This window comes from Penicillium arizonense (genome assembly GCF_001773325.1).
Source record: "Penicillium arizonense strain CBS 141311 chromosome Unknown PENARI_contig014, whole genome shotgun sequence".
Lineage (NCBI taxonomy): Eukaryota > Fungi > Ascomycota > Eurotiomycetes > Eurotiales > Aspergillaceae > Penicillium > Penicillium arizonense.
In genome coordinates this window covers 651878-665541 of record NW_019173291.1, presented here as the reverse complement: position 1 = coordinate 665541, position 13664 = coordinate 651878, and the positions used below count along the sequence as shown (strand labels likewise).

The 13664-nt window shown below is 51.0% G+C and overlaps 6 protein-coding genes across 6 annotated transcripts; 2 read left to right on the top strand and 4 right to left on the bottom strand.

Annotated features, from left to right (window-relative positions):
* Positions 1 to 28: 28 nt before the first annotated feature.
* On the bottom strand, positions 29 to 919 carry PENARI_c014G03024 (UPF0220 family protein; the record flags this gene model as incomplete). The annotated part of the gene is made up of 4 exons (XM_022633455.1): positions 29 to 92; positions 170 to 267; positions 341 to 601; positions 821 to 919. 4 exons carry the CDS (start codon positions 917 to 919, stop codon positions 29 to 31), a joined length of 522 nt encoding a protein of 173 aa, XP_022486597.1.
* A 710-nt stretch (positions 920 to 1629) lies between these two features.
* On the bottom strand, positions 1630 to 2323 carry fes1 (Hsp70 nucleotide exchange factor FES1; the record flags this gene model as incomplete). Its single annotated transcript, XM_022633543.1, has 2 exons — positions 1630 to 1875; positions 1928 to 2323. The coding sequence occupies 2 exons, from the start codon at positions 2321 to 2323 to the stop codon at positions 1630 to 1632; spliced, it is 642 nt and encodes a 213-aa protein (XP_022486600.1).
* A 955-nt stretch (positions 2324 to 3278) lies between these two features.
* act1 (actin ACT1) lies at positions 3279 to 5036 on the top strand (the record flags this gene model as incomplete). The annotated part of the gene is made up of 6 exons (XM_022633621.1): positions 3279 to 3285; positions 3408 to 3438; positions 3661 to 3716; positions 3857 to 3887; positions 3985 to 4756; positions 4806 to 5036. The coding sequence occupies 6 exons, from the start codon at positions 3279 to 3281 to the stop codon at positions 5034 to 5036; spliced, it is 1128 nt and encodes a 375-aa protein (XP_022486581.1).
* An 895-nt stretch (positions 5037 to 5931) lies between these two features.
* Positions 5932 to 8473, bottom strand: ade1 (bifunctional aminoimidazole ribotide synthase/glycinamide ribotide synthase; the record flags this gene model as incomplete). The annotated part of the gene is made up of 3 exons (XM_022633595.1): positions 5932 to 7535; positions 7590 to 8117; positions 8194 to 8473. The coding sequence occupies 3 exons, from the start codon at positions 8471 to 8473 to the stop codon at positions 5932 to 5934; spliced, it is 2412 nt and encodes an 803-aa protein (XP_022486721.1).
* A 777-nt stretch (positions 8474 to 9250) lies between these two features.
* On the top strand, positions 9251 to 11832 carry PENARI_c014G10986 (Pet127 family protein; the record flags this gene model as incomplete). Its single annotated transcript, XM_022633622.1, has 4 exons — positions 9251 to 9454; positions 9508 to 10111; positions 10166 to 10229; positions 10278 to 11832. 4 exons carry the CDS (start codon positions 9251 to 9253, stop codon positions 11830 to 11832), a joined length of 2427 nt encoding a protein of 808 aa, XP_022486695.1.
* A 433-nt stretch (positions 11833 to 12265) lies between these two features.
* PENARI_c014G04074 (SDR family NAD(P)-dependent oxidoreductase) lies at positions 12266 to 13263 on the bottom strand (the record flags this gene model as incomplete). The annotated part of the gene is made up of 2 exons (XM_022633476.1): positions 12266 to 12450; positions 12516 to 13263. 2 exons carry the CDS (start codon positions 13261 to 13263, stop codon positions 12266 to 12268), a joined length of 933 nt encoding a protein of 310 aa, XP_022486656.1.
* Positions 13264 to 13664: the final 401 nt, after the last annotated feature.

Genomic DNA, 13664 nt, shown 5'->3' with positions numbered 1-13664 from the left:
GGCTAGAGCTTATACCAAGCCAGCCAGATCACAGAGCAAGGTTGTAGGTGTAATCATCTTCAATGTTCTGCGAAACCCAAAGAACAATAGAACTAGAAACAAGAGCAGTCAGTATGCGCCACAAGACATAGATACACACGGCACAGAGGGTTAAGGGTACACAACATACCTGAGCATAACCAAACCATTCGCAACAACATTCGCAATACCGAAGTAAAGCGTCTGAATCGGATAATCCTTAATCAAATACTTGAGAACCATAACCGTCTACAAGCACAGAAAACCAATCAGCTTCACTCTCATCCGAATATCCCAATCTCGATTTCGAACATATACATACCACACTACCAGCAAGACCACCAGCCAGCAACGCAAAGCCCAAGAAGAGAACAAAGCGCGCCTTCCAAGCGACCCCACTACCACTATAACTGAAGCTATCAGCCTGCAGCCGTGACTTCTCAATCGAGTTGATAACCAGCATGCCCAGTGCGGAGCAAATACCGGGGATCCAGTCGACGAATTTGATGTGCACGTCTGACCCGTTGCGGGGGCTACGCGAGAATGAGGCGACGTCGATTAGGAAAAAGAACCCTGCTGCGAACTGGGGGAGGGGTGGGCTGTTAGCTTTGAATTTGGATTTGCTTTGATTGGGGTAAATGGATTTGGGGTTGGCTTGAATTGGAGGGACTAAAGGGATGGATGTCTGCGAAGCTCCAATCTCTATTTCAAGGCTGTTTTTCTTGGGGCTGGAATGGGAGCTTGAAGTCGTATCTGGAGTGTGGAGGTGGAGGTGGTGGTGGATCGTGCATTGAGGACTCACCAGTGCGCCGGAGACGTAGACGCCGCCATTGCGGACGGCTGAGTTGTTAAGCCATTCTGGCTTGGAGAAGCGGAAGAGGCGGTTGTTAGAGACGTCCATGGTTGGTGTTGGGGGGAGGTTTGAGGGGATGAGCTGGTGAGAGCTGCAGTCTGATGACGATGGACGTCGGAGAAATGTTATACCGAGATATATGATGTTTGACTACGGAGTATGGAATAGGCAGACAAGACAAATACACCTTGGACCTCGGGAATATTGTGGTTTCGGTTTATTGTTTCATGCTCTAGTCTAGATCTATGATTTAGTTACTTTGACTATTCATGGACTCGTCATCAGAGGCCATACTACAAAATATGCCAAGTTAGGCAGCGAAGTATACAGCGTTATTCCCATGGATGATTTTAGGTATCAACTTTTAACATTAAACGTCGAAATTCGTAATTGCATAATGTAAATAGTAGGGGCAGTGTCCCAGGTATGTAAACGTCCATATGTGCACGCCAAGCACCAGGATTGCGTATATCGTCAAACACAACCCAAGGCAGCCAACACCACCACGGCCGAACCATTTCGGGCATCAGCACAGGTGATCAGTAACACACAGGCATCGATTGTGAGATCTAGTTCGCGTCATCATCACATTGCACAGCGCAGTCACGGCCGGTTGAGTTGCCGATCGCACTTCCAGCGCCAATCCCACCGGCAGATAGAGTATCTGTGCGAGGGACGTGCTTCGTTTATGGCAGCTATGTTGCTGCCTCTATTTTGGGTATCCAGTTCTCAACTCATCCAGTACAAGCGAAAACTTTTCATGCCGAGGCGTCGACGGGGTGAGCCCGCAGCTTGTCAAGGATGGCGTCCACGTCGTCCATGTTACTGGCGTCCTTCTTGTCGGTGGGGTATCCCTCGGGTAGACTCTTAAGTAGCTCATTCATGGCGGGCTGGTAGTTGCGGGTTGCGGAGGAGAGGGCGTAGATGGCCTTCTTGCGCGCGGCGGGATCGGAGTCAGTTGTGGCGACTGTGACGAGATCGGGGATGGCATTCAGCAGAACGAGCTGTTGCACATGTTAGCGCAATCCTATCGCATATAGAACGAGTGATATATACCTTATCCTGGGCCTTCTCGTTGTTCTGCACGGCAGTTCCGATACACCAAGCGGCCATGCGTCTCAGATCGGCCTCGTCGTGCTTGAGCAACTGCACCAGCGGGGTCCACAGACCCAGTGGCTCGAGGTTGTTCGCGTTGTCAATGCCCTCAATCAATTGCTCGAAGTTGTCCATGGCGATCAACTTGTTCTCCATATCTGCTTCGTCGGAGTGCACCACTTCCATGGCGGCGCGCATGAGATCGGCCTCGGATGGGCCGCCGAATAGCGTCCTGACCATATCCGGGGTGAGGCCCTTTGCGGCTTCTGGGGCACTGGGGGTACCGCTCTCGGCACCCTCGGAGACCTGGGAGTTGGAGACACTCCATTTGAGGAGCTTGTTCATCTGGGGGTCCATGGCCACGGTGTTGGCGGGGTAGAAGGGTTGATGGAGGGTTGGTGATCTCGGAGAAGGATATCTCGTGGGTTATATGCGAACAGGGTATATCTATAGACGATCGCAAAGCAATTGAATTATATGACAGAAACACCGACTGATCTCGTCTGATAGAAGTATTTCACGGAAAAAAAGACCGCTGACATAATCTGACGTGGGTGATTCGTGCGGCGACTAGCGGCTTCCGTCACGTGCGCCGCCACTCACCGATGTTCGACACGTTGGCCAGTAACATGGGGGAGGTTAAGGCAAATGGCGGTAAATACGATAACTGTTGATCCACCTGGGCAGTCCAGTCCCCTTGTCTTATACAGCAAGAAACCTGAACTTGGCCCCCATATGTGCCGTGTCCAGAACACCCAATGTGTACCCCAAGAGAGCTCAAGTCTGGTTCGGAGGGGTGTTGGGGTTCCTATACTTAGAAAGTGGAAGCCTGCGCCACATGCGTAGACACATTCCGGAAGAAAAGGGAGTGAGGGAGGCAAGGGAGGAATCCATCAGCCTGCCCAGGTGAACAATGTCTGTTGCCTGTGTTGCCTGAGTAGTGTAGTGTGCTTACTCTGTTGTATAGTGCCCAGGTGGCTATCCAGAGGTACGTGTTCCCCGTGTCCACCTAGGCAGGGCTTGGAGGTATTCACCTCAACGTGCAACATACAATGTACGCAATCATAATGTAGTTCATTCTAGACAAAAGAATAAAGAACAGTTCTGCCTAAGATATCAAAGATATAAAGATAAACGTTGAAGTCGGAGGGGAAGGAACGCCTCAGGCAGCGCACAATCCCAGCCATCACAAACCCCTCTCCACTTCTCTCGCTCTCTTCCTTCTTCCCTCCTCCCCTAATCTCCCCCCCATCTCTATACTCCTCTTTAACATCCATCTTTCTTTTCTTCATTCTCTTTTCAATCCGTCACAATGGAAGGTATGTAGTGTTCATCCGTTCAAGGCCAGCTCAACTTGGTCAGCTTATTCCTAGCTGTCAACCCACCCCCCTGTTGGCTAGAACTTGAATTGCGAATGGAGACTAATACACTGTCATTACAGAGGAAGTTGCTGCTCTCGTCATCGACAATGGGTATGTGATATGATTCTACCCCGGAGCCCATGCTATCTAGGCCTCGTGTGTGTTGGGTTGGGGGTCACTCGGTCGCGGTCCGGTCCACGTTGCCACATCGCCCCCTAATCGGCCACGACGGCAGAATGGCTCCCAGCTCAATGACCTCCCAACGCCCGCTACACATCTTCAGCTGGGCTCCAAAGATCATGAGGAATATCATACTGACGAATTGCGCTTTAGTTCGGGTATGTGTAAGGCCGGTTTCGCCGGTGACGACGCACCTCGAGCTGTCTTCCGTAAGTCCAACCCCACAGAACTGGTTCCCCCCTCCAAAGGCCGTCATCCCGCCAACCGCCAACCCTTGCGTCGGACGACCCCTCCTTTGGCTTGGGGATGAATTTTTGGCGGAATTGAAATGACTGACAAATTTGATTAGCCTCTATTGTCGGTCGTCCCCGTCACCATGGGTAAATCATCCCCCCTTTTGAATTTTTTAGCGCGGTGTTCATACACTGCGCCAAGCAAGTTTGACCCGAAAAAGATGAAATACTGACATGGGCGCAGTATCATGATTGGTATGGGTCAGAAGGACTCCTACGTGGGTGATGAGGCACAGTCCAAGCGTGGTATCCTCACGCTCCGTTACCCCATTGAGCACGGTGTTGTCACCAACTGGGACGACATGGAGAAGATCTGGCACCACACCTTCTACAACGAGCTCCGTGTTGCCCCCGAAGAGCACCCCATCCTCTTGACTGAAGCTCCCATCAACCCCAAGTCCAACCGTGAGAAGATGACCCAGATCGTGTTCGAGACCTTCAACGCCCCCGCCTTCTACGTCTCCATCCAGGCCGTTCTGTCCCTGTACGCCTCCGGTCGTACCACTGGTATCGTTCTCGACTCCGGTGATGGTGTTACCCACGTTGTCCCCATCTACGAGGGTTTCTCTCTCCCCCACGCTATCTCGCGTGTCGACATGGCTGGCCGTGACTTGACCGACTACCTGATGAAGATCCTCGCTGAGCGTGGTTACACTTTCTCCACCACCGCCGAGCGTGAAATTGTCCGTGATATCAAGGAGAAGCTCTGCTACGTCGCCCTCGACTTCGAGCAGGAGATCCAGACCGCTTCTCAGAGCTCCAGCCTCGAGAAGTCTTACGAGCTTCCCGATGGACAGGTCATCACTATTGGCAACGAGCGCTTCCGTGCTCCTGAGGCTCTCTTCCAGCCTAACGTCCTTGGTCTTGAGTCTGGTGGTATCCACGTCACCACCTTCAACTCCATCATGAAGTGTGATGTTGATGTCCGTAAGGACCTGTACGGCAACATTGTCATGGTAAGAAACCCCAAGAGCGATGCACAAGAATTCGACTAACACATTCTAGTCTGGTGGTACCACTATGTACCCCGGTATCTCCGACCGTATGCAGAAGGAGATCACTGCTCTTGCTCCTTCTTCCATGAAGGTCAAGATCATTGCTCCCCCCGAGCGCAAGTACTCCGTCTGGATCGGTGGTTCCATTCTGGCCTCCCTGTCCACCTTCCAGCAGATGTGGATCTCCAAGCAGGAGTACGACGAGTCCGGTCCTTCGATCGTTCACCGCAAGTGCTTCTAAGCTCGTTAGCCTTACTCGTCTTCGCTCGTACTTTCCTGGTGTATCAAAAAGCAGGATGGTGGCACTGGTGGATTGCAAGCGTTGTTGGACTCGCATTATCAAGCGAATAGCCTGAAAATGGAACCCTGATTTTAGTGGAATAGAGTCGGTCTTTTCTTTTTTTTTATCTTACCTTACTCTCTATCCATCCATCCTCTTTTCTCTTTTTTACTTTGTTCCTTTTTCAGTCGCAGTCGTGAGTCTGGGTCCTGGTGCTCCTCGGGTCCTTGGCGGCATGTATGTGTAGGTGAGGATGTACAGGAGTTGGCTCAGGTCGCGTTCTCTGTCTCAGTTTGGATTGTTCTAGCCGGTGAATTTCCGTGTCTTTGTCGTTCATATCTCGACCAAATTGCTCTTCAACTATGAATATGTAGTCTCTTGGCTTGTAACATTCGTAACTTTATTGTTTTCATCGATTCATGATTACTGCTACTGGGCTCTGGGACTCGAGGTGTTAGTCCTGCTCGGTGTAGTCCTGTTCCTGATATGAGATGATAGAATGAATGGCTATTGAATCACTATGCTTCAGTCTTAACATGTAATTTGAGTCTACAATATCCAGAGGTTCAGCAAGTCATTCATATCAAACGGTGTATATCATTTCCTAATACAGGAATCGGCATCAGTCATATCAGGACTCATCCAACAGCCCTATTTATTTTGTATCCCTCACAGAAAGAAGAGACATACGAAAAAGAAACATCGAACCAGATAAAAGTCAAACAGTAAAGAAGAAAAAGAATCTAAGATATAGACGTAAAACCAAGTAACCCATTTTCATCATCCATCCCATATCAACATCAAATCAAATCAAATATATCGAAGATGTAACCATATCCAACTAGTCCAAATCCAACTAAGCAGACCAAGACTCAAGTCCAGACAGGACAGTTCCCTCCTCGCCCTCAGCACGAGCACGCAGCTCACCAACACGGTAAACAGTCTCACCAGCCTTCTCAAAGGTAGCCCGGATAGCAGCCTCCTCAGACGGTTCAACGGCAATAATCATACCAACACCACAGTTGAAGGCACGAGCCATCTCCTCAGAAGAGACATTACCAGCACGCTGAAGCCATTGGAAAACAGAAGGCTGAGCCCAAGCACTGACATCAACAGCCGCAGTAAGCGTAGCAGGCAACATGCGCGGGATGTTCTCCGTCAAACCGCCACCGGTGATATGGGCAAGACCCTTAATGGCGGTGCCGTGAGCGGACAGCGCGGCCAGGATGGACTTGACGTAGATCCGGGTAGGGGTGAGCAAGGCCCGGCCGAGCGAGACTCCATCCTCGAGACCGGGCATGGAGAAGGGGGCGGCATCGGTGAACTGGAGACCGGCGCGGTCGACGATCTTCCGCACGAGCGAGTATCCGTTCGAGTGTGGGCCTGACGAGGCGAGCGCGAGCAGGACATCGCCTGAGCGCATGGAGTCCGTGTGCGGGAGAATTTTGCGGGCGTTGTCGCCGACGGTGTTGATGGCGCCGACGGCGGCACCGACTGCGTCGTAGGAGTCGTCGACGAAGAGGCCGGGCATTTCGGCGGTTTCGCCGCCGATTAGGGCGCAGCCGGCTTGGACGCAGCCTTCAGCAACACCGGTGACGAAGGCAGTTGCTGTTGGGACGTCGAGGTGGCCGCAGGAGTAGCAGTCCAGGAAGAAGAGGGGCTCGGCGCCTTGGACGACGAGGTCGTTGACGTTCATGGCGACGAGGTCGATGCCGACTGTGTCGTGGATGCCGACTGAGTGGGCGATCTTGAGCTTGGTGCCGACGCCGTCAATGGCGCCGATCAGCGTCGGCGAGAGTGGGTGGTAGGCGGAGTTTGCGGCGGGGAGGGAGAAGAGGCCGCCGAAACCGCCGATGACGGCGTCGGTGCCTGGGCGCTTGGTGCGGGAGACGGAGGCCTTGATGCGGTTGACGAGCTCGTTGCCGGCGTCGATGGAGACACCTGCTGCGGCGTAGGTGAGGGAGTTGTTAGCTGTTTGGCGGAAGGCCCGATGGGCAATGTCCTTGCGGTAGAACATGTCTTCGAAGCTGATGGTTTTGATGCCCTCGTAGGACTTGGCAACGGCCTCTTCGAGGGTGGAGGCTGTGGCGGTTGAGGCGATCACACGGCCACCGTTGGTTTGGAGCTCGCCGTTGGAGATGGTGGTGCCGGCGTGGAAGATGAGGGTTCCCTCAGGCTCGGGGGCCAGGGTAATCTTCTTGCCCTTGGCGTAGGCGTTGGGGTAGCCGCCGGCCACGCCGATGACTGTGGTGGAGAAGTTGGGCTCGACCTTGATCGAGACACCGTCGAGCCAATGCTCAGCACAGGCGACCATGATCTGGGCCAGATCGGTGTCCTTGCTCAGCAGGGGGAGCAGGGTCTGGGTCTCGGGGTCACCACCGCGGACGTTGTACTCGAGGACCTTGGGTCCGTTCTTGGTCATCATAAGACCGGTGAACAGGATACCGACGAAGGGGAAGCCTGGACATGTAGTTAGCAAACTTGTTCAATACGGGTATGTATAGTTGAACGTACCATCCTTGCGCATTCCGTCAACGGAAGGCTGGACAATGGTCCGGTCAATCTCCTCCATAACCTCCTTGGGGGCAATGCGAGTAGGAGCATAGCAGCCCATACCACCAGTGTTGGGACCCTTGTCACCATCGAAGATGCGCTTGTGGTCCTGGGCTGGGGGAAGTGAGCGGATGGTGTAGCCGTCACTGAAAGTGAGGATGCTCAGCTCATCACCCTCCAAGTACTCTTCAATGACAACCTCGTCGCCAGCCTTGCCGAACTGGTGGTCCAGCATCATCTCCTTCAGAGCCTGGTGGGCCTCCTCCTTGGTGGTGGGGATGATCACACCCTTACCACCGGCCAGACCATCGGCCTTAATGACCACATTGTGGGACACGGAGTCGAGGTAGCGGCGTGCGGACTCGTAGTCGGAGAAGTTGCCAAACTGAGCGGTAGGGATCTGGTGGCGCTGCATGAAGTCTTTGGAGAAGGTCTTGGAGCCTTCCATGCGAGCGGCGGCCTTGGAGGGACCGAAGCAGCGGATACCGACTGTAAGAGGATATGTTAGCATATCCAGACACGACCAATTGTACTTTTTACCCGAAAAAGCTGTCTCACAACTTACCAGCCTGGAAGTAGCCCTGGATGCCATCCACCAGAGGGGCCTCCGGGCCGGGAACCACGAGGTTCACACCGTTCTTCTGGGCGAAGGCCACGAGGCCAGGGTAGTCATCACCCTTGACATTGGCGTTGGTGATCTTGCTGTTGGCACCCAGACCAGTGCCGCCGTTTCCAGGAGCGACGTAGATGATGTCGACCAGCGGGGACTCGCTCAGCTTCCAGGCGAAAGCGTGCTCACGGCCGCCATTGCCGACGATGAGAACGCGCAATTGTTCGGAAGCCATTGTTGAGAAGCAGTGTCTCGAGTGACTGGATATGTGTTAGCGGCGATTGGTATTGGCAATTGGCAATTGGCAACTGGCAACTGTGGGAAACCTCCGCGGGGTATGCAGTGCCCCTCCAAGAAAATTGAGTCACAGGGAGGGGCACTGTGGAAATGACATGAATAGCCATTGGGAATTGGGAATAGAACTAGGAAGACACTGAAATCACATACCTCACTGAGACCTGAGAAGCACACTGGGGGTGTCGAATGTGAAGTCAAAGTTGTAACTTTTTTTTTTCCTCCGGCGGCGCGTTTCTCCGACCCCAGAATTGCGGCGATTTCGGCGAACAGTCGTTCTTTGTATTGTACAGAATATAGTAAATTTGTATAATTTATATATTTATGTACAGTATTTCTATGTCTATATGTCTATATCAGTCTGCTATTTGCATGCAATACTGTTTTATAAGATTGGAATATAGGAAAGATAGCAGGTTCTAGTATAAATTAGTAGTTAATATTGTATAGTCTAATCCTAACACACAAGTCACAGTCTATTTACAGTATAGGCACTTCTAGCACTTCTACTAAGACATCTAATCCATAGAAATCTCGAATATTCTATGGACAAATTCTTCTCCAATCTTGCACTCTTGACACCTCGGGAATAAGGCATAAAAGCGGTGTCTACTGACAGAAAAAAGGCCAGTGGCTCGAAGTCTGGGGTGTCTGCGATTGTTCTCCTGGTTGCATTTGGGGATCTATATATCCTCTCGTCTTCATTCTGACCATCTGAATGTTTCGCGTCTCGTTGCGGTCTGCTTCAGACCCTTTGCGTGGACATGTTTGCATCCCATATGTAGCTCGCAGGTCCGCGCCGGCCAACTTGCGCCAGTTTTATCGGACGTCTACACCCTTGTCCCAATCTAGCCCTCAAGAACACGGGTCAGTCGACGCGTCAACTGAGGCTGTGTCGCCTCCAAGCGATCAATCACCTCTGGTATGTCTCCCGTTTCAATCCTCGCAAATACATCATGACTGACTGTACAGCAGAATTCCTCCACAAGATCGGAGCCCAACCTAAAACTACAACAAACCAAGCGAGTGAAGGAGAAAAGAAAAGTCAATCGAGAGCCGGCCACCCTCCCCCTCAGCACAACGAGACCCTTTTCAAAACTCAACCAACGACAAAGAAAACGATTTAAAGAGCTCAACCCAGATTTTGTACCGCCACAGCGAGATGCTGCTATCGCGAAGGCAAAAAGAGAGAAAGCAGCCATTGCCTTAGGGAAAACTGAGGACAAAGGAAAGCATGTTTTGGATTGGATACCACAACCGCAGGCGGATCAAGTCGAATCCCAACCAGACCAGGCGACGCAACCCGCCGAATCAAACGATGCCCCAGTGACTGGTTCAACACAGGCGTCACCTAGTAAGCCGGCGAGAAGCAACACGCTTAACTTGACCTCCAACAGCAACGTGGTGAAGGAAATCCTGCGAGCAGGTCGCCAGGGGCGAGAAATCAACACCGCGGGTCAGGATGAGAAGAACTTGGCTGAGAACCAGGGCAAGGAACGGGAAACATTGACGCATATTGCCAAACACGTTCTCAGCAAGGACCGCGGGTCTCTTACATCAACAGCGTTGCAATTGACTGGTGAGCTTTTGCCTTCACGCTGTTACCTAGGTGCTAGCTAACATTTTTGATCAGCATTGGATTACCCTATGGCCCCTGTCCCAGGTGTTTCCTTTGGCCTTGACCGTGTACTTTTTAAGTAAGTTGAACAGCCAACCATCTACAAGCTGATACTGATACAAGATAGCCCTGGTGTCTACCATCTTCGCGATCCTCGGTCTCGTGTCTACAATTTTGACCCCTACTTGGGCGATATCATGCCTGTAACAGAATTCGACTTCAATACTCTTAAGCCATACGTTACCTCTTCTAAGGATACTATTCTCTGCGAAATGGCCCAGAAGAACCAGAGGAAATACTACGGGTCTTCATCGAGCATGACCTCGGCCCTTTCTCATTTCCATTATCTTCTGTCCGCGTGGAGATCTATCGATACTCGCAACGTGTCTCAGGGCTTCCCAGAGAAATTACGCAGCTTCACTCGCCTTCTCCGTGCACCGACTGCCATGTTTGTTCATTACAAAGAGAAAGAGGATGTTTACGCAATTGACGCCGACAAAGAATTTGACTCGGCCAACATTCTCATGAACCTCGGAAAGTCAATGGAGAAGCTACTCACGCTACCAAAGGAGCAATTTGAGCGCTACCGCCGGTCCAGTGCCAACAAGATCACCCCCGAGGAAGAAGAAGCTATTCCTGAATCTTACCACTACACCACCATGGGCAAATTCCTCATGCGATCCCAGCTGGATGCCTATGATCCTCGACTGCCAGGGACTGGCATGTACGACCTCAAAACCCGTGCTGTCATTTCCATCCGCATGGACGCCTCAAACCACGAGAACGGAATCGGTTATGAGCTCAAGGGTCGTTTCGGCACGTGGGAGTCCTACGAACGCGAATACTTCGATATGATGCGTGCTGCTTTCCTCAAGTACTCCCTACAGGTGCGCGTTGGCCGTATGGATGGAATCTTCGTGGCTTACCACAACATCGAGCGTATCTTCGGATTCCAATACGTCAGCCTGCCAGAAATGGACCAGTGCCTGCATGGACAGACCGACACCACGCTTGGTGATTCCGAATTCAAGATCAGTCTGGCATTGTGGGAGAAGATCATGGACAAAGCCACCGCCAAGTTCCCCAAGCAGTCCCTGCGCTTCCACTTCGAAACCCGCGAGGCCGTGAACCCCTTCATGTACATTTTCGCCCAGCCCGTCACGAACGAGCAAATCCACGCCATTCAGACAAGGAACTCAGCCGAGATCGAAACCCTTCAAAATAAACTCTTGGGCCTCGAGACCCTAGAATCCAGAGTCCAGGAACCCGGCGAGAACCAGACAACTCCCAGCGCTGAAGCCGGGTCCGCAGAGACAACCGGATCCACCGCCGACGAATACGACCCGAACCTTTTGGCCATGACTCTCCTAACCAAGAACTACGTTAATGGCGAATTAGTCGAACGCCCCACCGGCCTCTCAAAGAAGGACACCTGGACCGTCGAATACGAGATCAACGAGCTGAACCCGAAACAGGGCAACGCCATTCTGCAAATGTGCAAGACCCGTCGCCGCAACGTCTTCGAGAAGGGCGATGAGGAGGATGTCAATACTCAGAATGACGAGTTCCTTCAGCGTTTGCGGAACATCAGTGAGCAGGGACGCGTGTTCCGTGCGAGGGAAAATGAGAGAGATCGGAGAAACGGCATTGTTGTCTACTCTGATCCCATTTCTCGGGATTGAGAGTTGAGTTGGGTTGGAGGTTGCAGCCTTCTTGTAAAGTAATAGATTATCTCCTGCCTGCAGTTTCCTTGTGTTTATTATACATATTGTTAAACATACATTCGGGCGTTTTTGGAAGCATTTCAGTTGACTTAGTATTTTGTGCTTTTTGTTTAGACTCTGCCTGTAGGTTGTTGCATGAGTTCGCGGGTATACAGTAATTCTAACTTATCTTTACAGTTGAACATGTTACGTAGTCAGCAAACGCAGATATGTCAATCAACGTGAGGAACGTCAGATATCATCTTGAACTATTTTGGGAAACCATTAAAGCTATTTCGGTCATTCCTTTACGTCTTTCGAATAGATAACAGATAAATCCAAACCATTCCTTCCACGACGTAGTATCTATCATATTTATCTTCCAACAATAGCAATATCAACCATACCAAACTCAATCCACAGCAATCATAAACCTCAACAAATCCTTCTCCTGAATCTCAGCAAATCTCGCCTCAAGCTCCTTCACATCCCATTTACAAGAAAGGAAACGACCATTCAAAGCCTCCCTCTGCTCCCCTCCAGGCCTAGTAAGCCAAACACAAAAAGCACCAACCAAATCGGGACTATCAGTCAACACTATAGATATACAAAGTCAGCAACATATTCAAATAACGTGAAGGAAAACAAGAAAAGGAACTTACAGTGCATAAACTCCTCAGGCATACACTTAGAAAATTCACTCTTCAAACCACCAGGATGAACACTAGCACAAAACACCCCCCGGCCAGCATACTGCTCATAAACCATCTCAACAAGTCTCGCCTGAGCAGCTTTACTCACACAATAATGAGCATGGCCCCCAAACCCAGCAACAGTCGGCGCAGCCATTGAACAAATCGCAATGAAACTACCACCCCCATTCCCAGTATCATCCCCAGTTTCATCCCTCACCAGCATCGGCAACAAATAATGCGCGGCATGGAACGTCCCAAGGGTATTAACCTCAAAGGCCAATTTGAACCAATCAGGCTCTTCAACCGTTACATCCATAACCATCGGACCGGAGAATCCAGAGTTAACGAGAACGACATCAAGCCGGGAGTTGAATTCGCGTGTAACTGTGCGTGCCAGTTCCTGGACGGCTGAACTAGATGTAATATCACATTCGACGACGACGATCTTGATATTTGGGTTTATGTGTCGAAGTTCGGTGGCTGTTTCTTCTAGGGCTGGTTTTGTTCGTGCTGCGAGGATTATTCCTGAGGCGCCTGCTGTAGTGTAGGCTTTTGCTAGGCCTGTTCCTGCTGCGCCATGGCCGCCAAGGATGCAGACTGTGTAGTTGTTTGGGAGGGGGGATGTTGAAGGGTTTAGTTCTGGGTATGGGGTTTTGTGGAGGGTTTGTGTGAATTGGCGGCAGTTTTGGGCGTTGAGTTGGCTTTTTGTAGGCATTTTTATGGGTTGTAGATTGAAGTGAGGATAGGATGGAGATGAGGATTATTATGTCTTAAGTGGGTGGTGGTTAATGGATAAGTTATAGCTTGAGGTGCTGTTACATTGCGTTGTATCTATAGATGTAGTCGGACTTACTCGGACTTAGCTGGGCGGATTTAGGCTGGACTTAACCCCAGTGGTCATCTCGGTCTATCGTTGTGTATTCGTTCTTCCTTTTACATGTGCACATCTACAAATTAGTGACGAGAAGATCTACAGTAAGAGAAAAGTCCAAGCACAAAAACGCCATGAATTGATTGACAAGTCCCTCCCCAGCGGACATACATAAACATTAACTAGCATGATGCAGGACATAAGCGCCAAGAATGAGTTGAGGAAGTAGAAGAAGTAGCAAGCAG